The sequence below is a fragment of the Ambystoma mexicanum genome, chromosome 5q, assembly GCF_040938575.1.
Source record: "Ambystoma mexicanum isolate Mex_15411 chromosome 5q, UKY_AmexF1_1, whole genome shotgun sequence".
NCBI classification, from domain to species: domain Eukaryota; kingdom Metazoa; phylum Chordata; class Amphibia; order Caudata; family Ambystomatidae; genus Ambystoma; species Ambystoma mexicanum.
Window position 1 is genome coordinate 1076112705 of NC_090933.1, and position 23049 is coordinate 1076135753.

Genomic DNA, 23049 nt, shown 5'->3' on the forward strand with positions numbered 1-23049 from the left:
ATATTTTTTTCACACTTTTTTTCCCTTCAAAACGCCTTCTTAGGTCGATAAAGGAGTACCAACACAGGTTGGGTGATATTGTATGCACATCTGTTCTATAGAGTTTAAGCGTAAGTGCTATACAGTAACAATTTAAAAAAAAAACATTTTTTATTTGATTTAATTGCACAGCAATTTTTACAAAACTTTAAGAGCAATTCGGAAGTTCTTTTTCCCACAATAACATTAACTTTTGGCCTTGGATGTCTGATTGGATTCACAGTAATTTAGTGTACTTAGGAACTATGCTATTTAATGACACTTCCGGTTTTGTCAAGGGGTGAAACGTCGTGTTTCATCGCTTCCCGGGATGTCACTTTGGGGTGGGGTCAAATGACATGACTTCCGGTGATGTCATCAGAGGTCAAGGGTCGTGAGGCGAGGGGTGGGCTACTTTTTTTGGGTGACCGGGCCTATTTCTTGTCCCAGTCCGACCCTGTTCTCCTCATGTTGTCCAGTACCTTTCCCCACTCAGAACCCCAGGTATGTCAGCGAAGGAAAGGCCAGGTGACATTTCCATAGATTTGGTGTCTGTGGTGCATTTGCTCCGAACAGGCCTTCCTCTACACCACAAAGTCACCTAAATATGCTCCTGTATAATACTGGTGAGACTGCCCGATAGGACCCATCATTCAATAAAAATGCACTGTCATTCCATGCAGCCCAAACGTTAATGCAAAATGGAATAGTCACAGGTATCAAGAAAGTGGTTTGCTCATTGCCAGCAGACGTTTATCAAATCAGAGGTGGAGATATAGGTGGCCAGTCGATTGCTCTATACAGCGAACATAAAATACAATTAAATTAAATGCAAATTAAATGCAACAAGCAACCCTAAATAGATTACCGCTGTATACGAACAAGTCTGGAAAAAAAAAAAAAAAATATATATATATATATATATATATATATATATATATACATGTATATATATATATATATATATACATGTATATATATATATATATATATATATGTATATATATATATATATATATATATATATATATATATATATATATATATATATATATATGTATATAGAATCCAGGCATGCAAAGCTGCGCTGATGGAAGCAAGCCGGGTATATAGATAAAATCTATAAAAATCATAAAAGGGGGGGCGTGGCCTGGAGCGCTGGCGATGCAGTCGCTCCCCTGATGGCCTCCGTGAGACGCCCACTGCATCCGCTTTTTATTATGGCTTCTACAGAGTGTCTGATTGCCTGATTGCCTGTGGCAGCGTAGGAAGGTCCAGGGCTCTGCTGGCATGCTGATGGGGGCCAGAGACCTCGTAGCGGGCAAGATTGAGCTGCCTTTGCCTCGCGGCCCCTCCGCTGCGTAATTAAAGATGGCAGATAGGACCTCGATCCCCATCGATGACAACAGAGGAGAAGCCTGCGGCTTAGTGGGGCCGCTCAATGGCGATGGCTCCCCACCATCAACACTCCCCCCTGAATGCGCCTGAGCTACTCCAGCCCCGAGGGATTTGCTGCCTTGTCTTTGCTGCCTTCCCCAGCTGGTGTTCCCGGTGGCGTTCTGGAGGACGCTCTGGGGAACAAAATTCACGTATAGCGGGAGACCGGGTAAGCGTCCCTGGCCCCTCCAGCACATAGCGCCGGATCGCCTTCTCTGGTGTCTTCCTCATTGCGCTCCAGCGCCCTGGAGCCAACCATCACTCACAGGAACACAGACGAATCCCATCTCTGATGCAGCGGGCCTCCCCCACGGTCCATGCCCAGCTCCAAGACACAATCCACCTTTGAGTCCTTGGAGCGTTCCACCAAGACTGTTTGTACTTTTAGCCATGTTGGCTACACACAATTATATGGCCCCGTTGGCCAGGGAGGTTTTGAACCCGTAAAGGGTCCGCCGTCCCCATTTAAACCTTGGACTTCCCGTTGGCGGTCCATGCAAAAACCCCAAAGGGAGGATAATAAATGGTCACATATCCCACGACATGATGGCTGACCCTTCTGCACCCCCCCCTTCCTCAGAACTTGTCAGCAACCTGAGATCTTGCCCCGTAACATCAGACTCTGAAGTTCGTCTCCCTGAATGTCAAGGGACTGAATTCACCAGCTAAACGCAAATCAATCTTACAAAAACTCCAGAATGACACTGCTGCAGTAGCCATGCCACAGGAAACTCACCTACTGCCGGCAGACCTGGGACGCCTATGCTCCTGTGAGTCCCCGAAGCAATTCTTTGCGTCTGGGAACTCCGAGCGGGGTGGCACGGCAATCCTATTTCGAAAGGGGCTGAACCCTCAGATACTGGACTCCATAAGCTGCCCGGAGGGGCGATACATAGCAGTGAAGTGTCTGCGGTTGGGACAACTATACTCCATAGTCTCAGTGTACGCGCCAAACTCTGGCCAGGCGCCTTTCTATGAATCGCTGAGTAAAACTCTCTCTCCCCCTTCTTGGAGGGCCAGATAGTGATTGGCGGCGACTTCAATGGGGTTGCGGACCCCGTGAAAGACAAGTCACATCCACCCTCCGCCGGGGACCTCACCACAGCGCTAGCTCTCCTGCAATTATTTAGAACTTTAGGGGTAGTGGACTCGTGGAGGGTACTCCAACCGTCTGAAAAAGACTTCTTCTTCTATTCTTATGTTCACCGGACGTTTTCCAGGATAGATCTAGTATCTCCGAAAATCTTCACCTTTACCAACGATGTGATTATAGGCTCCAGAATTCTGTCCGACCACGCCCCGGTGACCCTGGAAATTCAAGTGCAGGGACCCCCTGATCCCCAACGGCGTAGATGGACGCTATATGACCCTATCCTTAATGAGATGCCACTCAGAGATGCGATTGCAACCACGATTAACCATTTTTTTAAGGAAAACCCTAGCGGGGACACCTCCCTAGCCAACAACTGGGACGCGATGAAGGCAGTGGTGCGGGGGGAACTGATTGCCAGAGGGGTGGCCTACCAAAGGCATACACGACAAGTTTGCCAATGCCTTAAGGAGGATCTGTTTCGAGGCCATTATGCTGAGCATACTGCCCACCAAATGGCGAAAGCCAAACAGTTTTACTATGCTAAAAACAATAAGGCGAATAGGCTATTGGTGGCCAAACTTGCCAAGGCAAAGAGAAAAAACAAGATCGTGGGCAAGACTCAATACGCGGACCACGACAAGCTACGGCTCGCAACGGCCCACCTGACCCAGGTGATGATCGCCCCGACGCGAGACATAAAAGAACAGAGGGAAAACCTGCAGAGGGCGGCGCTCCCCCGACTGGAAAACGCAGCTCGTGACTCGTTGGAGGCGCCAATTACCGACGAGGAAGTGGATGAGGCGATAAAAGCCCTTAAATCCCGAGCTCCTGGCCCGGACGGCTATACGACCAGATTTTACAAAGTTTTCAAACCTCAACTCTTGTCACCTCTGGTACAGCTGTTTAACTCATTCAGGACCACGGGCACTATAACCCCATCTATGCAAGAGTCAATCACAGTCTTGTTGCCCAAACCCGGCGGTGACCTGAAGAACCCTGCATCATACAGACCTATTGCCCTACTTAACATAGATGCTAACATATACTCCAACATTTTAGCAACTCGCCTGTCCCAGATCTTGCCGGAAATAATCGGCGCTTACCAGAGTGGCTTCCTCAAATACCGCTCAACAGCTGATAACATTCAAAGAGCCTTGGACCTGGTGGAGCTTGCCTCCCGAGACTCCCGGGAGTTGGTGCTTCTGGCCCTAGATGCAATTAAGGCATTCGACAAGGTGGATTGGAACTTTATGAGGCTCACTCTCGAGGCCTTTGGCTTTGGCCCGGAATTCTGCACCATGACTCTGGCTAACTATAGAGCACCCAAAACCCCTCTCAGAGTTAATGGCACCCTCTCCGCCCCCATCAGCTTAACCTGCAGAGCCAGGCAAGGATGTCCACTGTCGCCACTCCTCTTCGCACTAATCGTGGAACCGTTCGCTCAACAGATCAGACTGAACCCTGCGATCAAAGGCTTCCAGTCGGGCGCAGCGCACCACAAACTGGCCCTCTACGCAGACGACGTCCTGCTAACCATCACGGAACCCCGTACTTCCCTCCCCCAGGCCCTGGCTGAGAAAGAGAGCTATGGGAAGGTCACGGGCTTTGCCATTAACTTCCGGAAATCTGCTGCTATGGGAGTGGGTCTGTCCCGGGAGGACCGGGAGACCCTAACCCTGCTATGCCCAATACAGTGGACGACCAGGGGAATCAGTTATCTAGGAGTCCAGATCCCAGCTAACCCTAAGGATGTCTATTGAGCAAACTTTCCCCCACTATTCACAGACCTCGAGGCGGACCTAAAGCGGTGGGCGGCACAAGAGATCTCATTAATGGGCCGCATTACGGCCTGTAAAATGAACTTGCTACCAAGATTCCTGTACACTTGTTCTTCACTTCCGGTACCAATCCCGGCGCCTGCTCTTCAAAACCTACAGAGGAAAATGCTGTGGTTTATTTGGAAGGGGAAGAAAGCCAGAATCCCTAGGACCACGATGCTAGGCAACGCAAAGATCGGTGGCCTCGGAGTCCCAGATCTACAAAAATACCAGATGGTGGCCCAGCTGGCCTGCATTCCATCATGGCAAATACTCACCAACCGCCCTAGATGGGTGGATCTCGAACAGGCGCAACTACCTCTTCTGCTACGCTTTCTCCCACATGTCCCTCCCTCAGAGCGCCGACGGTGGCGGGATCTCTTGGCAACCACCAAACATACCATTGCTGTCTGGGACAAAGCGCTGAAACAAAAAAAGACCTCGGTGGTACTCAGCCCCTCCTCCCTGGTGTTTCTGAACCCAACTTTCTCTCCTGGTTTGTCCACCCAGAACTTTGGATCCTGGATTGCGGGAGGCCTCGAGACCCTGGGACAACTCTTCGAAGGGGGACATTCCTGCACCTTTGAGCGATGCATAGAACTCTTTCAACTCCAGGAACAGGACAGATTCACATACATCCAGCTGCGCCACTGGTGCTCCCACCCACAAACCCGCCAGGCAGCCACCTGCCCCCCCACAGCTACCGAACTGACCCTGAATGACCTCCGAGCCCGTGGGAGAATCTCTATTCTATACAAACGCCGCCAAACTGACTTTTTAACCTCCAAGACCCGGTATATGGCCCAATGGGAAGCGGACCTGGGCCACCCAATCGAGGACCAGCTATGGGTTGACATTTGGTCTCGGGCCCATACCTCCTCATCTTGCATCACAAACAGAGAATGCGCCTACAAGATCCTCCTTCGCTGGTATTACCCTCCACTAAGACTTCACTAAGACTTCACCATATGAATCCCACACTTGACCCGAACTGCTGGAGGCAATGTGGCCAAATAGGTTCCTTTTTTCATATGTGGTGGTCCTGCCCAAAGGCCCAGGCCTTTTGGAAACAATGCCTAGGAACGATTGCAGACATTACTCAGGTGCGGCTGCCCCTAGAAACCAAACCTATTCTTCTTGGAGCGCCAATCCCCAGAATCTACCCAAGATCCGGACCCAAAGCCAAACTACTATCCCAATGCCTACTGGCGGGCAGGAATGTAATAGCCCGCACTTGGAAAACCGCAGAAGGCCCTCTGATGCCTTTTTGGTGGATGAAAGTCTGGGACTTCCTGATCGCTGAGAGGGTGACAGCTGCCGGGGCAGGCCATCTACACCGCTTTGAGAACATTTGGGGCCCGGTTTTAGACTTTGACTAGAACTTTCCGGCCTTGACATACAAGTCCCAACTAGCCAGGAGAACTTTACAAGATGATGATCCTCAGCGGGGACGGGAAGAGGGACCTTAAGACCTGGGGGAGGGGAGGGAAGGGCGACCGATTGTATTGTTTTCATGCCACATGTCATGATTGATCAAGCTTGTATCATTATATCCTGTTTAAAATAAACACATAAAAAAAAAATCATAAAAAGGAATCCGACAAGTAAAAAGAATAAAAAAGTAGATCAAAATGAGAGAACAGGAAAAAAAAAAAAAAGGTTTGACATAGCAAAATAGTAGCGCTAATCTTTAGAATTTCTCGCTAGAAATCCGTCCCCTAACAAACCAACAACTAGTAATAATAGAGTAAATTCATCACAAAAAATAAGCGAATCAATCATTATGCTGAGCTAGAACAAAGAGGAAGGGGGCCAGTCGGTTGAAACTTTGGCCTCTTCTCAAAATTAGGGAAAGATGAAATCAATCCCTTTTCCCGCTTGCTCTCTTTCCCCTCAACTAGAACTTCCTCCAGATCTGGGTTAGAATATTCACACACCATTTGAGCCATTGGGTCCTCTTTTTGTACCACGTATACCTCCTTAACGTCATTGAGGAGTATACAGACTATACACCTACACTCTTCATGTGCAATTCCAGTGCCCACATTCAAGCAATATTTCACAGTTAACCTATACTTTGCTTCTATCCGCCCACAGGTTCTATTAGGAAGCAGGAACCTCGGGCACATGGAATGAGGGCCTAACCCCTGGCGGGATAGCTATTTCAGCCTCACCTTATAAGTCGAATCCAGTCGGACCTGGGCAGCGTTTTTGGAACTTTGCAGTCTTGGTGGCTCTGACCACATTCAATATGGCAGGGGGCGGAGGGATATCATGGTGTGCTCCCATTGACCACACTCCTGAACACCATCCTTTGTGACGCTGAGTAGGATTAACACAAGTGGGCACAGAAGTAGGGTTAAAAATAATTCACTGGTTTATTAGGGGGTTGTTATTAATGATGAGACGACAGAAATGTAAACCGATTACCAGGTGTCTTAACATGAAGGAGAAAACCAAAAGAAAAGTCTCTAATATTTATAAGACTTCACCTAGCTGTTATTTGCCAAAGTAGTCTCAGCCACTCAGTCTTGGGGGTTTGAGTGTCAACACCCTTCTTTCTTTACTATAAACATCCAGATGTACAGGTCCTCTACTCCTCAAAGATCACCTGCATTTTGTCCTGGATTCTTGAGAAACCACTTCTACTGGATCTCCAGGTCCCAGTGTTCAGGCATGTTAGGCCTGACAAGCAGCTAAAGGTAGGGCTTGATGCCTGGCAAAGCACCAAAGCTGCCACTCGGAGGTTGGCAATTTAAGTCTATCTACAGGCTGTTTCTGCCTCCTTGATGAGTCAATATATCTCATACGTAAGGGGGCTTCATTCTGTTTCTCCACTTCGCTCTTCATTTAACCTCTCCTGCACCACCTTGGTGTTCCACCACATGCTCGTACCTCTACCCTTCCTTAACTCTCCCTTGTGAGGGATATAGGCTACATGCTTATTCTCCTCTATCTCAGCCCCTTCTTGGAAGGCTATTCTCTCCATCATGTGGTCAGTCTCCAAGCTCCACCTTTAATATTCCCCTCTGCAAGCCTGCAGGCATCTCCTCTAATCACCTCTTTATCCTCGACTGTTCTCTGTGAGGAGCCAGGAATGAGACGCGGACACAGAGGCCACATAGTGATTGGCATAAACCTTTATGAAAAAATAAAGGTGTTAGACAATGCCTCACTATCACTAATCTAAAAGGTATTTCCTTACCTCAACCAAAACTAAGGATCTGTTAAGTGTTAAGATGTCCAAAGCAAAAATGTCCTCTGTCTGAAATCCTATCTTAGCCTTTTCATTCTAAAACTAACTCTAAGGTGTGAAGGGTATGGTCTTTGGCTTAGAAAGAGGGCAAATGTTCAACAAAAGTTCCAAATGGATAATTTTCAGTTCCAAAGGGAATAACTCCTTCCCCAGGAATCTCTCCACAAAAACAAAAGTTCAAAGAATAATCAAGTTCTTGATAGCCCAAGAGGATCACTCCCTCCTCTTGTGTTACAATTCACTCCAAGGGAAATGACTCCCTTCCCCAGGCCTTTTTCCACATTTAATATGATTCACATGTTAAGGGTATGAGTCTTCCTTATGATTCTCTTTCCCCAAGTTACTTTATGGCCAAGTAGTGTGATGATGAAGATGACACAGATTCCAAAGAGGATTACTCTCTTCCCCACTCTTAGCAACTAATTCACTCTTTCAGGTTCTCTTTGCCTCAGTGTCGGCATCCCCTTCTCCCCTCAGTTTGCCGACATCACATGCGCTCTTCCACTCCAGTCGTACACATTTGGGCACTCGCCTATGTATCCGCTGGACTCAAGCGGCTTTCCCTAGTCAGTGGCACAGAGCGTGCCCCGGAATGAAGCCCGTCCTGGCTTCCAGTTCCTGCCGCAACTTCCTTCTTCTTCATCTGGTGTTTCCACACTCAACCGGCACCGCTTCAGCACTCGGCCGGTCTGGAACTTGCCTCTGCTCCTCTCCTCTCGCCGGCAGTGCTCTGCGGCCAAAGCGCTCAGTCCTGTCTGCTTCCTGGTCTGCCCATCCAGCCAGGAGTGCTTGGGTCGGTTCCCTCTCTCGCCAGCTCCGCCTGCCTTTGGGGTTCGATCCCGGACTGAGGCACAATCTGCCCTGCACCACAACCTGAGTCTCACATCGGTCTCCAAGCCAAAGCTTGGAAAAGGAAGGTCTCTGCACTTTCTCGCAGCAGCCGATTAAAACAATTGCCTCCAGGCTGGCAAAAGTCTTGGACCAATCACATTCTTCACAACACTAGACTTCACACTCTCTCACGGCAGTCCTCATCCTCGTCTCAATACATGTTGTTTTACTAGGTTAAGAATGTTCATAATTTCTGTCAACTACAGCTTTTGCAGGATGAAGGAGGTTGTCACAATATACCATCAAGGCATGGGGGAAACGGGGGATAGCATGGCTTATCTGATGATACCTGTCCATTCCTCTGAGGTCACCTCCCCTCTCGTGATCCTCCCTCGCATAGCCACCCCCAGGGTCAGGATCAGCGTGCCCTGGCCCCAGGAGGAGAGGCTACCTCCGGGAAAGGAGTGATTACATCATCAGATTCATCACATCCCCTTCAGGTATTATCACTCTCCACCTCTTTTTTTTCCGACCTCCACTTCTGCAGCTCTAACACAAGTCACCTCACTCTTTCTGGTATGTCTTCGTTTCTCCTTCTGTTGCCTCTCCTCCTCCTTATTCTTCACCCTCTCTTGGGTCTTCGCCTTCTTCTGCTCTCTGGTCTGTTTTGTTCAGCCTCCAGGTTTGTCTTTTCCTCCTTCCAACTATTGCACTCTTTAAGGCATCCTTGATCCATTGCCAAACACAGTAACACTTAATGCGTTCCTTCTATATTAAGTTAGCCCCTTCCCATAGTAAGCCCAACCGGGACAGGAACCGCCTGAAAATCCAAGTATCTACTCATTCGGTATTCGGTGCATTTGAACGGAACAGTTTATTTTAGGTGTGTACATTTTGGAACGGTTGCAAGACAAGGGGGTGCAGCCCAAGACATTATCAAAGCTGGCTGCTATTTTGTATTTTAATTTGGCCGTGCTAGCTGCATGAAGTGAGACAGCCTCTTTGAGACCAGACATAACAATGCCTTGAAAGGTGCTTTCTGGCTGAGTGAGATGCTGCACAATTTAAGTGGCTGTGACCACCAGTTGACTAGGGATGCTTGCCGGCAGACGGTTGTTGTGCCAGCGTGGTATTGAGTCTTGCTACAGTGCAGGGAATGAACTACACAAAACTACTTGTCACAATCGCAAAGATGATGACCACGGAGGGCATGCATTATTACTTTAATGAATCCTATACCTTGGGAATCGAGCAGATGGGGTGGTCAAGGGGGATCTCTCATTTACCTCATTGAGACCCAGCCTTGCAGGCTCCATCTACACTGTAGCTTGTCCTTAAAAGAGATAGAGGCATATTCTTGCTCTTTTTGAAGAGCCCCAGCTAAGCAACTGGGGCATGGTGGATTAGAGAGGCAACTGGAATATTGCATATCTCCCAAAAGCAACACTTACACTTGTCCTTGCAGCACTTTGCTATCTCACCTAAAGTCCTTCTGCCTCTTCCCTCTGGACCCGCTCCACCTCTCCACCTCTCTTTATCTTTGATCTTTTTGAAGTGCCTGCGGGATAGTTTATCCAGGGCCTTTCTGAGAGAAGTGATTCTCCACACACACACACAACAGTAAACGTTCCGCTGCTCTAGTACTCCTTCTGAACAACAGACCACTTTTGTTACCAAACAAATGAAAAGATCCATCAAGATTCCAAACCTCCCCCAAAATGAATGCTTCAAGGCATAAAAGAGAAAGAGGTAACTATTACCTGGAAATCATGTTGCCGGTATGCCAAATCGCCACAGAACTTCTTTGCTGTTACGACCTCGGTGCTGTCTTCAGTGCTTATTTCTCCACAAAACCACTGAAAATAAAAACACACGGCAAAAACATCAGGTTTGAATTGAAAGATGGTCAAATCCGTTCTGCATTACATTGAGCCATTTCTCTCCGTCTTCGGTCTCAGAAAGCGTAGCGGCAATTCACTTTAGAGCATCATGCAGCATAAAGTGTCAACATCATTGTTATTTAAAAGCCTTATAAATGGGCCTCTAGTCTGACTTTATGATAAAATACATGCCGATATGTCATTATTCAACTTGGCCTAGCTACTGGAACCCTACTGAACAATATTACAAAATTGCAAAAAAAAGCAAACGAGAATTGGCCAAGTCAACAGTTTGGGCTTTTGCAAACGTATTGAATAGGCATTTGCTAGTCCCTGATATTAAGGCACTACCTTGCCATAAGATTGCAACAGCTGGAAAATAGAGTGATTACCTGGCTACACAATATCAATATCTGGCAAATTCCCATCTAATTCATCAAGCCAAAACTGTGGCTCAGTTGATGCTTGTTTTTAACAGGACTTCATTGCATGGAAGCGTTATAAATCAAGTGGCTGAAGGCATGCTTGTTTGAGACATTTTTATCACGCGAGTAGCCATTTACTTCCAGCTCCAACTAAGCCATTAACTCTCAGTAAACTGCTTAGAAAAACGCTAAGGGAACTCTGATGTCACTGCTTGATAGAGCGAGTTCAAAGAGATCCCAGGAGGATGTGTTTAGGGCGGGGAAGGCAGCTGGTGGGTGGGAACGGCCGTAGGGATTAGCATGGTAATGGGAAGTCCACGAAGCGACACCACGGAAGCTTAGGGAACACCGTAACAAAGACTTTGGCTACCGTACAATAATTTGACCGCTGAGCTCAGCCAAACAAACATGCTTCAGATTTAACTGTGTATTTTTGCACATTGGCAGACAAAGGGGAACCTCTTTTTTTAGGATTCTTGTTTGTAAAGAGTGTACTGAAGCATGCACCTTGTACAAGAAAGTCAGAAGTAGCAGAAATTATCATAAAATGACTAAGTGCCAGAGGTCATTAAATGTTGGGGAGGGCCTCGAACAATCCTGATGGTGGGATGAGAGCATTCCCACAGCTGTCTTTAGTGGTTTGCAGCTAATTCTGGTGTGAAACATAATGGTTTCTACGACGTAAGCTGTGCAGCTGCGGGACCGGTCCACCAGATGTTGAATGGCAAATGCAGCATGATTGCATCACTTACCACAATTGTTGACAGCAGAGCTTCATCACTAGTTAGGCCATCATTCATAAAATTCTGATTGGTCAGTAATTGGAGTGCATAATTTGGAAGTAATCTCCAAAGTGATGGTCCATGGCAAGTGATTAAGCCTGGAGCCCATGTTAACAGGCCTAAGTGTGTTAATGTGGGCCGAGGGCCATTACCACACAGTAAAGCCTGCTGCCTAGGAAGGTATGGGCATTAGTACCAAACAACATCTAGTAAGAAGGCCTAGAGGCGCATGCTTTGCTGAAAGGTGCTTGGCTGAAAGGAATCCCAAATGGCCGTTGCAAGAAAGGAAAAGACAACTCAAAATACAGTCGTCTTTTTATTTCTACGATGCTGTACCTGTTTCAGCTTTGAATGGGATGACGGCTGGTTTCGTAGTAGCGTGGGACAGAGTAAGGACATTAGTCACTACTGCAGATTAGTAGTCATTTCGTTACAGCATTGCCCTTTAGATTCTGGTTTTACTGAGGATGAGGTGCAGGGAAGAGGAGGAAGGGTAAGTGACTAGAGTAAGTGATAATTCTTTTTTTTTGTTTAAAGGAAAAAACGAAAGAGTTGTAGGGCTCACGGGAGATGGCACACGCAGCCAACAGCTTGCTCTGAATGTAGGCTTATACAGATAGGCAAAGCCTGCAATCCGAATAACTTGATTGCCCTCTCACACCACCCAGGTGCTAATGTGGGTTATACAGCAGCACCAGCTATAAGAGGCACTAATAACTGTAATAGAAGTCATAAGTCACTACTGAATACATTATGCTGACATGTTCAGCATCGTTTGTTAGAGCAACAGCACCCCACCTACCAAGGCGTCAGGGATAAGTTCAAATGAAATGCCCCAACACTGGCCCTGCCACTATGGGTCATGCTTAGGGAGTCTCACAGGAAACTGAAGCGTTTACTAGACCAATGAGCGAGATGGGTGTCAGTTTATTACAGACACTGCCAGCCTAAACCTCTAATGCTGAATAGTTTAGTTTTCGCATGGCGGGACAGTTCATCTGCAAGAGGATTTGATGCCCAGGTTTCAAAGATGTTAAACGTGAAGTACTTGGAAGAGCCATCACGGGATCAGCAAGGGTTTATTTCTACAAAGATGGGGCTTAATGAGAAAAAAAAAACAGATCAAAGAAATCCTTTATGGGTTCCAACCCTTAAATACTGACTCACTCTCCCCTGACTCTGCATAGGGTCAGAGAGGAAGGGCCCAGTGTTGCAACATGCCTTTGAACAGGTACATCAATATGAAAGCGATCTAAGGAAGAATCAAGGTTTCTTCACCTAGAAGCAAGGCTTGCAGTATAGAGTAAAACCAGAATCTCAAGGGCAATGCTGTAACGAAATGACTACTAATCTGCAGTAGTGCAGGGATGCGTAGTGGCTAATGTCCTTACTCTGTCCCACGCTACTACGAAACCAGCCGTCATCCCATTCAAAGCTGAAACAGGTACAGCCACTTCTGGCACATAGACCGAGAGCAAGCAGTACTCTTCATTAGCGTTGTGAGCAGACACAGATGCAACACAATCGGTCTCGTTACATCACTGCTGGTCCGGAATGAACATGCTAGTAATTCAGTTTACTGGCACGTTTCCAGACCGGCAAAATACAAGTTTGCCGGTGGGGTAGCCGGATTTATCTCCCGCCAATAACTGGAGGTAAATCAGACACCCCACCAGCAAAAAAACAGCAGTGTTACCGGCACCAGTATTACTGGAAACCCCCCCTTGGAGTCCTATGGACTCCATGGAATGGAGATTTACCGACCGTTGCTGACACCTGTAATATGCCGATAATTCTGGAATATCAGGCGCCGTTAACAGTAAATTTGTTTACTGGGATCCGGGCAAACTCCTCATGAGAGCGCAACAATAGTAAGCCACACTAAAGGAACGTCCATAAAGTATCGATAAAATAGGATCTTTGAACTAAAATAAATTAACAACAAATAAACACTACTGACCCACACCTGGAAGGGAAAACACAAAGTAGGCAGATATTAAAATAAAGCGGCACTCTAGGTATGTAGACAGGGTGCACATAGGTAAGAATTTCAGCAGCAAATGTTGAAGTTCTTTAAAAAAGAATAGAAGGGGGAGCTTAATAGGCACTTGGGTCCCTTTAAGGCATAACAGGCGGACAGTGCTACTTCAAAACCCACATGGTCGAGTGTTTGGAGCTCAACAGCATCAAACCAGGCTTTTTGGCAGTGAACCAGGAGTTTGGGTGCTTTAGGCACCAGGCGGGGATCCAATCAGAGATCAGCACCAATGGCGTCCAACAACACTGTTGTTCAAGAGCAGTGACTGCTTGTAGGTTGTACAAGCTGGGGACAGCAGACAATGTGAGGTAGGCAGCGATGGAAGACTCAGTGGCCTCTGGTTCAGAGAAGCAGAGACTGGCTTCGGCAGCAAGCAGGCACGGCTGACTAGCATCTAGGTACTGCAGGCGCAATGTCTTGGCGCTCAAAGATGCTGGTAACCTAGTAACCAGGCATGTTGTGTCGAGTTGGGATCGACAGAAGACTTGGCGGGTCTCAGATGTGGAAAAGGCTGAGCTTCAACACGGAATGAAACTCAGAGATGCAGAAGCAGTTGAACAGAGGTACTCCAGGAGTCCCCATGCAGCAGGGAGGGCAGTGTTGAAGGTGTCCATACTGGCATACAGGTGGATTGGAGATGCGAGATGAGTAAGGGGTTGCTTCCTTCGTTCTGTGATTGCAGAGAGACCCAAACCAGGTTGTCGGGGGAAAAAGGGAGTCCTTTCTTCTGCTCTTCCCCGCCAGGAAGGTTTGTAGAGAGCACTTGGAAGGGTTCTGTCATCTCTAGTAGCCAGATCCTGGGTAGCAGTGCCTCGGTTGCAGTAAGCCTTATCCCCAAAGCAATTTCACCCCAGAGGTGGCCTTGGGATGGGAAGGAACACAAGCTGTCCTCTTCCTTGGAGCCTTCTATCTTCACCTATATGGCAGAGGACTTTGAACAGGCTGTAAAATCCGGTCTGCTTTGGCAAATGTATTTTTTCGGCTGTCATACCCAATGTGACTTGTCTGCAGGAAGTGGGGAGAGGAAGTGTGGGGAGCACTAGCAAAATTCAAGATAGCAAGATCCCGCTGTGGTGTGAATCTTCTGCGCTGCTCTAACTACACTTCCTTCCTCGGCCTGCCTACATCGGATAATCTCCAGTAATCAACACGCTTGTGAAACTAGGAACTGTACTGGGAGGGATGGTACTATAAATAAATCCTTTTTTCTGTTTTCCCTCCATTGACATCAAAAGAACCGCACCCTCCAATTATTTGATTCCTGTCCTTACTTTTGGAGGCAAGTAAAGACTTTTTGTGTTAGTTTTCTTGCAGAGCTCATCTTATTTGGGGGCTCTGCTGAGCCAATAGGGGCATCCTGGTACATTAGTCCCCATTCAGAGTTTCAGCTTTGAGCACGCTTGTGGCCCAAGACCTGTCCTCCTGTAGTTGATAACCTTTACCATGAAGAGGGTCCTTTCTGGGGAGGAGTCTTCCTTTTCCCCTTTAGCTCTCTCACTGGATGTTTTTTTCCACTGCTGTCCACTTCAGTCGTCGACTCAATGGGGTTAACTGTCATTGTGGGTTCTGTGGCGGTCATTCCGCATCAAGGTATCTGAAATCGTCTGGTCAGAACACTGTACAGCCAACTACCCAGACCCAATCCCGAACCTGAAACCTACCACTACGCTCACAGCCCCTGGGTCCCCTGCACCAGAAGCAACGACGGAAGCAAGTGAGCCCAGCGGATCTAGGAATCCTCAGGGTGGTTCCTAGGTGAATCAGAGTAAGGACGAAGAGCTTCCATACCAGTTTCCAACCCCCGCCATAGAGAGATACAGGTGTAAAGTCCTCACTCAACCGTTCTCTTTCCTGGTTGTGATCGGTGGAGTTCTGGCCAAGGATACACTGGGCTGTCGCTAGAGTGGTGGGATTGGGAGAGGACCCCTAATCTTTAGAAATTCCTTTGTTTCTTCACTACTGAACATTTTACCTACCGGTTGGTTGGTTTGCCGACACCTGCTCTTCTCTTCTACAGACGTCCATGCAGCATGTACTTACCTGGTACTTGCAACTCTTAGTGGCACTTAGCCTACCTACTTATTAGGGAAGGACTTCTAAAGTGATAGTGGCCTTATTTTATAAGGCAGGGTGACTTGTTTGCATTGCTTTTCTGGACTTTTGAACTGTTTCCCATTCACTTTCTACAGTTTCAAGTTTTAATTTTACAATTTTAAAATTAAAGCAAATGTGATCTCTAGTATTTATTATAATTGTTATATACAGCACCTCATGCTAGCGGGCCTCAGGACGCACACTAAACAGAACGGGACAGACTCATTTAGGTAAACAAAAGTTCAGGTCAAGATTACGTGAGAGAGCGGTATCATGCAGGGAAGCCGGCCAGGTACTTCGTCAGGTGGGAGCTTGAAAAGGAAAGTCTTCAGCTCTTTTTTAAATCAACTGTGTATGTATATGGATTTATTTTAACTGAGCTGGGTCAAGGATGCTGGGGGGTGTTGTGCGGCCGTGGGGGGCGGGGGGAATTCAGTCCCTGCCTGGATTCTGCTCCGACTCCTGCTTGTTTGGCCACGCCCCCTTGGCTTCATAAACACCCAGCACTCACCGCAAGTGTGTTGCGCCCGTGGGCTGCTAAGCGGCTGTGGGAAGAGCGGATACCTTTCAACATATTCCCCCATTGAGAGAGGTTTGCAAGTGTATCTGCACCCGAAGCTGCCTTGCGTTTTGCCTGATAAAGTGAGGAGCTGCCATAAAGGGAGTTAGGGGTCATTTGAACTGCAGTTGATGTTAATGTTAAAGGTATTTGTACCGCGCACCATCACCAACGGAGTTGGTCCCCAGGCGCTCTGGAGGATCTGCAAATGAGAAGGTGGGATGGGTTAGTAGGTGAAGCGCGAGTAGGATAGTGAGAGGAGTGGTGCTCTGTTGGCAGCTTCAACTCGGTATACATCAGGTGCTTAGCTTCGGTGCGAGTATTGGATCGATGTCAGACCTCGTGTGCTGTTGGTGTTGTTTATGAGTTGTTGCAGTGTTGTGAAGTGCGTGCGTGAGACCGCCCCAGCATACTTCCGTGTGACTATGTACGCATGGTGGCTGTAACAGCTGTTATGGAGGACGCATCCGTCCCCCTTCTCCACCACCACAAAGTCCACCTGTGCTAGTTAAGCCGAAGAGGAAAAGCTTAACCCTCAACCGCATCTTGGGGAATTGCCAGCATTAGGCTTGAACCAAGATAGCCTCAAGGCACATTTAAAAAGCCTTATTAAGATCACGGGGGATGCCTATAAACTGATCAAGGAGATAAATAATTTCCTGGGAGGCTCTCTGGACATTAGGGGTAGTAAAACTACTGCCAGTACTGTTAAGCGAAATCTACCTCCAAGAAATTTCCGACCCAGTGACCGAGCCTCCGGCAACATCGACTGTGGGGACCATGGAGCACTGGCACACATCGCATGGGGTGGCAATGACTGCACAACAGCCAATTTTGTCACTCATGGAGCCACCAACACAGACTTGTTTTGTCAAGGAGGGGAGGATCTGGGTGAAATTTATGAATGCAATGAAGGGGTTCATGTCCTTACCATAATACCACACCAAAATCTGCATTCCCAGTCCCTTCCCTTTCTACACCCCTCACCCTTAAACCCAAAATCATGGTGAACACCGGAGGAACTATGCTCCAAGGGACCAGCACCCAAGACTTTGTCATCGACACTGTCCCAATGCTTAGGTCTCCTAACTTGATGGGTGTAAAAGATGCCAGCCCTCTGAAAGTGGCTCTTGCCTTCCCCATAGAAGGGCCACAGGGGACAAAGCCCTTAGCCATCAGGACCAGCTGCCCACCGACAATGAGAGACCCTGAACACCATGACAGTGATACGCGTGCAATGCCAGCTGAAAAAGGGAACCATCTGTGCTCTAATTGGATCCCCTATAACATCCGTCTCTACCAAAGCTGATGAGGCATTACTTCCACCGGGATGCAAATGTGCCATTGCTCTTACTGAACTGATGGCCTTGAAAACATTGCTGATGCTGCAAGATTGCTGAGGCCCAGATGGAGGTGTTGGGGAGTGGAATGGGCGGGGGTACCAGTCTAGTACCGAGGTCAACAACACGTTGGCCATTTGCTGAGTCATCAAATAAGGGGCCTCGGGAGCAAGTAGCCCCCGAAATCTGCTCTGGCACCAACACCCTGCAGTACAAACCTGGTCATATGCCATGGCGAGCTGATTGTGGGGAGGTCACCGGCATGGACAGGCCAATGTGCCATGATGGAAGGCCGGGTGGTGGGGTTGATAATGCAGAATCTAGTGTGGGCTCAGATCCTGGTAGATATAAAGCCTGCAGAATTGAAGTAGAATTAGGCCCTGTTTTGGGGGGTGGTAATATGAGATGGATCGGGTAGGGGTTGTATTCTTGTACCGAACAGCACCAGTGAACAACCCGAAACCAGGGAATCTTTAATAAACAAATGCACTCACTGGTTCAGAGCGGTCTATGGCTGTTATTCCCTAATCAGAGAGGATATAACACACTGCAAAAGAATATATGTCACAAGGGGAGCAATAACCAGGATTCCATAAGAATGAACTGCGGGAACAAAAAATGGTCATGGGTATACTAAGGAAGAGACTCTTCCATCTGCCTAATAGGTCTATTGAAATTAGGGCATACCCTTACTACAATGGCACCCTCTTTATAGGAACTAAGTCTTGTGTCCTCCACTCTCTGGAACCAAGGCAGTCCCATTGGGGGAAAGACCAAAGGGAGTCATTGTTGGGGCGGGAGGATTTTTGTACACGAGACCATCATAGTTGCCTTGCATAGATCCACAACTCCATGTCGTACATGGGGATGCATTCATGGCAGATGTTGACATGGTTAGGGGTTTTGGTGGGGAGGTTGAATCACTGTTAATGTATATATGAATTATATGTTCATGATGTATTTGCATACTTTGATGGCCATATGGGCGAATAATGTCTTGATGCGGTTCTGAAAATCCATCTCAACAGCGGACCTTATAGCTCCAGTTTTCAGATTCACCTCTGGGATACTTCCTGCTCAGTAGTACAGATACTATGCATCCCCAGGGCGGGGCCTCAAGGTCAACACCCAGAAGCAAAACTGTGTCTAGTCTCAGCAGCCACCATTTCAAGATAGACATGGCCTATCTTTAGATATTAACCTGCCACCACACCTCAGGGCACACCGTTATTACTTCTGGAACGGGGTGCCTGTGATTGCAAATGCAACCTGCCACCGGCTGGAATGTTTGCCTCTGGCAGATCTGCATTCAGCAATGACAATGTACATGCACCATTTGTCCTGCTCTGTTGCCATTGCAAGGAAGTTGTTGAGGGTTGTCAGGAGAATGTCCCTAGCAGGGTCACATGAGCACACTATGGGTTATGGCATAGAGCTTATCTGAAGTGGAGTCAGAGCTAAACTTCAGAGTCAGAATTGCCTGCATCACATTATGATAAAATATTATATTTATATCCTGCCTATACACAGGTGTTTCAAGGCACAGCGAGGCAAGGGAGGGGACAGGAGGGAAACAAGACAATCTTACTAGACCCAGTGATATTGAGATTGCACAGGTGCAGGGGAGATGGAGGGGGGAGAAGTGCCAGGGGAAGGGGAGGAGGTACAGTACAGGACAGATGATTAAACATTGAAACATGAAGTGTGGACAACAGGTGGCAGTGAGGGGTTAAGTGCAGAGAACCAGGTGATAGAAGTGCAACTATGGGGGGCTGTAGGGTTGCTGTAGGGTTGCAGATACAGCCCCAAGTGCAGGTGTGCAACTGGGAGGTTGGTGGCCAGGAAACCAGTGCAGTATCGGACAGGAGATCAGCAGGGTAGCGGAGGAGAGAAGGCAGAAGCAAAGAGGGGAGTCTGGAGCTGCTTCCAGAACCTCAGATGGTTCGGCTCAAGTTTCAGAGTGGCAGGGAGGCGCCAGCCGAAGAGAGATATCTGCCCCCAACTCGTTTCTTGGAAAGGCGACTGACCCTCAAGGAGTTGGAGGTGGAGGGGCGAAGTGCTCAAGTAGGAAGATACTTCAGGAGAGAGAGCTGGAGATACTTTGGTCCGGTTACCAGACATTTGGTCGAAAAAAATTGGTCGACCAGACAAATGCTCGAACCAATTTGGTCGAAAACCAAATGGTCGAATTTTTTATTTTTTTATTTTCACCCCTTTTTTTTCTAAAAACCCATTTTTGTAAAAAACAAAAACCCGAAAAATAAATATATAATTAAAAAAAAAATTCGACCATTTGGTTTTCGACCAAATTGCGTCGACCAAATGTCATTCGACCAGTTTTAGGTCGACCAAATGTCTGGACACCCTTTGGTCCCAGGCCCCAGTAGGCCTTGTGGATGATGCAGAGGGTCTTGAATGGGATATTTGCAGTCACTGGGAGCCAATGGAGGGATTTCAGTGCTGGAGAGATACGATCCCTGGGCTTGAGGCCAAGGACAAGTCTCGCAGTCCAGTTCTGGATGAGTTGTAGAGGCAGGGACATTTAAAACGAAGGCTGTTACAGTAGTCAAGCCTAGAGAGAACCAGTGCTCTAGAAACAGCGAGCTTCTGGGGGAAGGAGAGGAAAGGTAGAATACCTCTGAGGAGGTGCAGTTGGTAGTTCGACTTCTTAAAGACGTAAGAAATATGAGGAGAGAAGGGGAGAGAGGACTCAAAGATAACCCTGAGGTTCTTAGCCTCTGAGTTGGGAGCAGAAGGAGGGCCAAGGGAGGCCGGCCAGACACTGGTGGAAAAGAGAGGTGCAGGTATGCCGATGAGGAGGATCTCCGTCTTGCTTGCATTCAGGCAGAGATCATTGGTGGCAGAGCACTCCTGGATTGCAGTCAGACAATCCGGGATGAGAGAGGGCAAAGAGGTGGAATAGGGAAGCCTGAAGGCGAGCTGGGTATCAACATAGCACTGGAAATTGGAGCAGAGAGCGGCAATGCAGTGGGCAAGAGGTGCCGGGTATTGGTTGAGCAACCAGGGAGAAAGATCAGACCCCTGGGGAACTCTGCAGGTGGAGAAGGAGATGGAGGAGAGGAAGGACCCAAGTTGGACCTGGGAGGGTCTGTCAGAGAGGAAAGAAGTCAGCCAGGCCAGAGCCTGATCAGTGGTACCCAGATTACAACGTAGCTGGTTGAGCAGGGTGGCATGGTTGACCGTGTCAAAGGCAGAAGAGAGATCAAGTAGGATGAGGACAGAGGGGAGATTAGAATCAAGGTTAGAGAGCAGGTCTTCACGGATGTTCAGGAGAGCGGTTTCTGTACTTCTGGCTGCTCTGAGGCCAGACTGATTGTCGTGGAGACAACCAAAAGATTCAGTGTGAAGATTAAGCTGGGAGATGGCCAGCCTTTACAGGACTTTGCCCTGGAAAGGAGTATTAGAGATTGTGCGATAGTTAGCCGGAAGGGAGAGGTCGGCTGAGGGTTTCTTGAGAAGAGGATGCACAAGAGAGTGCTTCAGGGGGGAGGGGTAGGTCCCAGAGGCGAAAGAGTGGTATTAAATTAAAAAAAGCTTGGGTGTTGCTGAACTCACATTTCTTTCACAAATGGGCAACCAAGTTTGTAGTCACTAGTTCCTAAGCTTCCCCAAAGAACAGTTGGATTTAGCAAAAACTCACCTAACAGCTGAACAACTGGCTATGGGCCATAAAGGATACCATATTTTTAGTAGGCTTTACTGGCCAGGAGGTCACAGGACTGAGGTACTGTCAAACCTGTCCAATTTGTAAGACAACTGGAAGCAAAGATCCGTCTCAAGCTCACCTTAAGCACTTAACAATAATCGGAGTGCCTTTTGAACAAGTAGCTATGAATATAGTTGTCCCTTTAAAGTCATCTAGAAATGAGTGTGTAAGTAACTACAGAAGAACTCCCAGGATAAAGATGGTAGTTCAATTGTTCATGTGATTCAGATTCCTGAAAGTAATCCGAACAGATAAAGGAACTTCAATTATGTTGAATGAGATGGAGGCCCTTGAAGACACTCCTAGAAAAAGACCCACCAAATCACAACCTTCCACCCACAAATGGATGGTCCTATAACAAGATCCTCAAACATTTATTGCAGAGGGAGTGGTTAGAGAAAGAAAAATGGTGGCGTTATGCTGCCATGGGTCCCTTTTGCCATACAGAAGACTCCTCACACTTCGCCAATTTGTTTTCGAAAAGAATGGGAATAACAACTGTTTACCATATGGAACTTTGTGGAATTTGTCAACACACTTAAGAAAATATGCACCACATCAACAAAAATGTGCAGCAGAAAAGATACTTCATGGTCTTAAACAATTTGCACTCTATCAGAAGGTCAGTCATGTAGGAAATCCATCAACTGAAATACTTCCTCTGTCACAAACAAGTCTTGATTCCAAGTGTTAGACCATGTAAAGACCGATTTTTTTCATCTTCATTCCACCAAGCACACTCAAGTCCAAAGCTGGTCGAAAAATTAAGTTTCAGTAATTCACTGCACAGCTCGCTCCCAGTCCTAAATAACTGGACTTCCCATTAACTGTGATCAGCCCTTCAATACTCACATCTCCAAGACATCTCAAATAGTCTGGTACCAGCTTGCCCTACATAGAAAAATCCCTTAATCCCAGCCTCCGACTTCAGGGTCGCAGTCCAAGCCCTCGCTCTTTCCCACCTGGATGTTAGCAAAGGCATCCTGGAAGTGTTCCAGCCTCAACTATGCCCCAGAGAAAGTAATCCACTGTGCCGGAGCCCATCTCAAAGGATTGAAGACATTGAAAATCTACCCATCTTCAAGGAGTTGCCTTATCTACTTCTCCAAGCAGTAGGAATTTCAAGAAGCCACAACATTGCTAGTCTGGGAAACAAGACATGCATACAGGATAAATCAAAGCAAGCATTCTAATATGAATGACATTCCGAACCACAATTATACAGCTTCGTCCCTAATGCATTTCAGGAAGGAAATGAATACTATTCCCTTCAAAGAACTAACTTGACATCTGCTGATGGCAGAGTCCTGTTTGCAAGTTCTTCTTAGTCCAACACCAATCTCTTGTGCTTTGCTCAATATTGTATCTCTTCCAATTTCATTGTATAGTCATCCAATGCTCCATGCCTGGGTTTGCGCTATAAAAAACAAATGTACATACATGCATGCATTAAGATCACCCCTTTTGAAACAGCATGCTCATGGTACATTCAAGCAATGACGAACACAAACCTAGAGGTACTTGAGAATGTTCGGAATCCAGTGCCATACTTTAGACAACAAAGGGACTCTAGGCAATTGGGAGCTTTGGGAGAGGGGTAGATGGGCTGGCTCTAAAATATCTGCCAACGAGCAGGTTGCCTAGCTACAGAGCACAGACCCAATTTAAGTCACACGGAGCGTACACTACCAAAGTGGCGACTGACCAACAAGGTTTCAGCAAAAATCCCCCCCTAATGTCCCATCTCACACA

At 47.4% G+C, this 23049-nt stretch overlaps 1 protein-coding gene across 3 annotated transcripts in view; it reads right to left on the reverse strand.

Moving 5' to 3' along the window:
• Positions 1-23049, reverse strand: part of C5QH8orf76 (chromosome 5q C8orf76 homolog) — a 366825-nt gene that overhangs the window by 222271 nt on the left and 121505 nt on the right. For all 3 annotated transcript variants that reach the window (XM_069621574.1, XM_069621576.1, XM_069621575.1), the window contains exon 2: positions 10213-10308. In XM_069621574.1, the coding sequence (XP_069477675.1) occupies positions 10213-10308 (96 nt within the window). The remainder of the gene's footprint in view (positions 1-10212; positions 10309-23049) is intronic.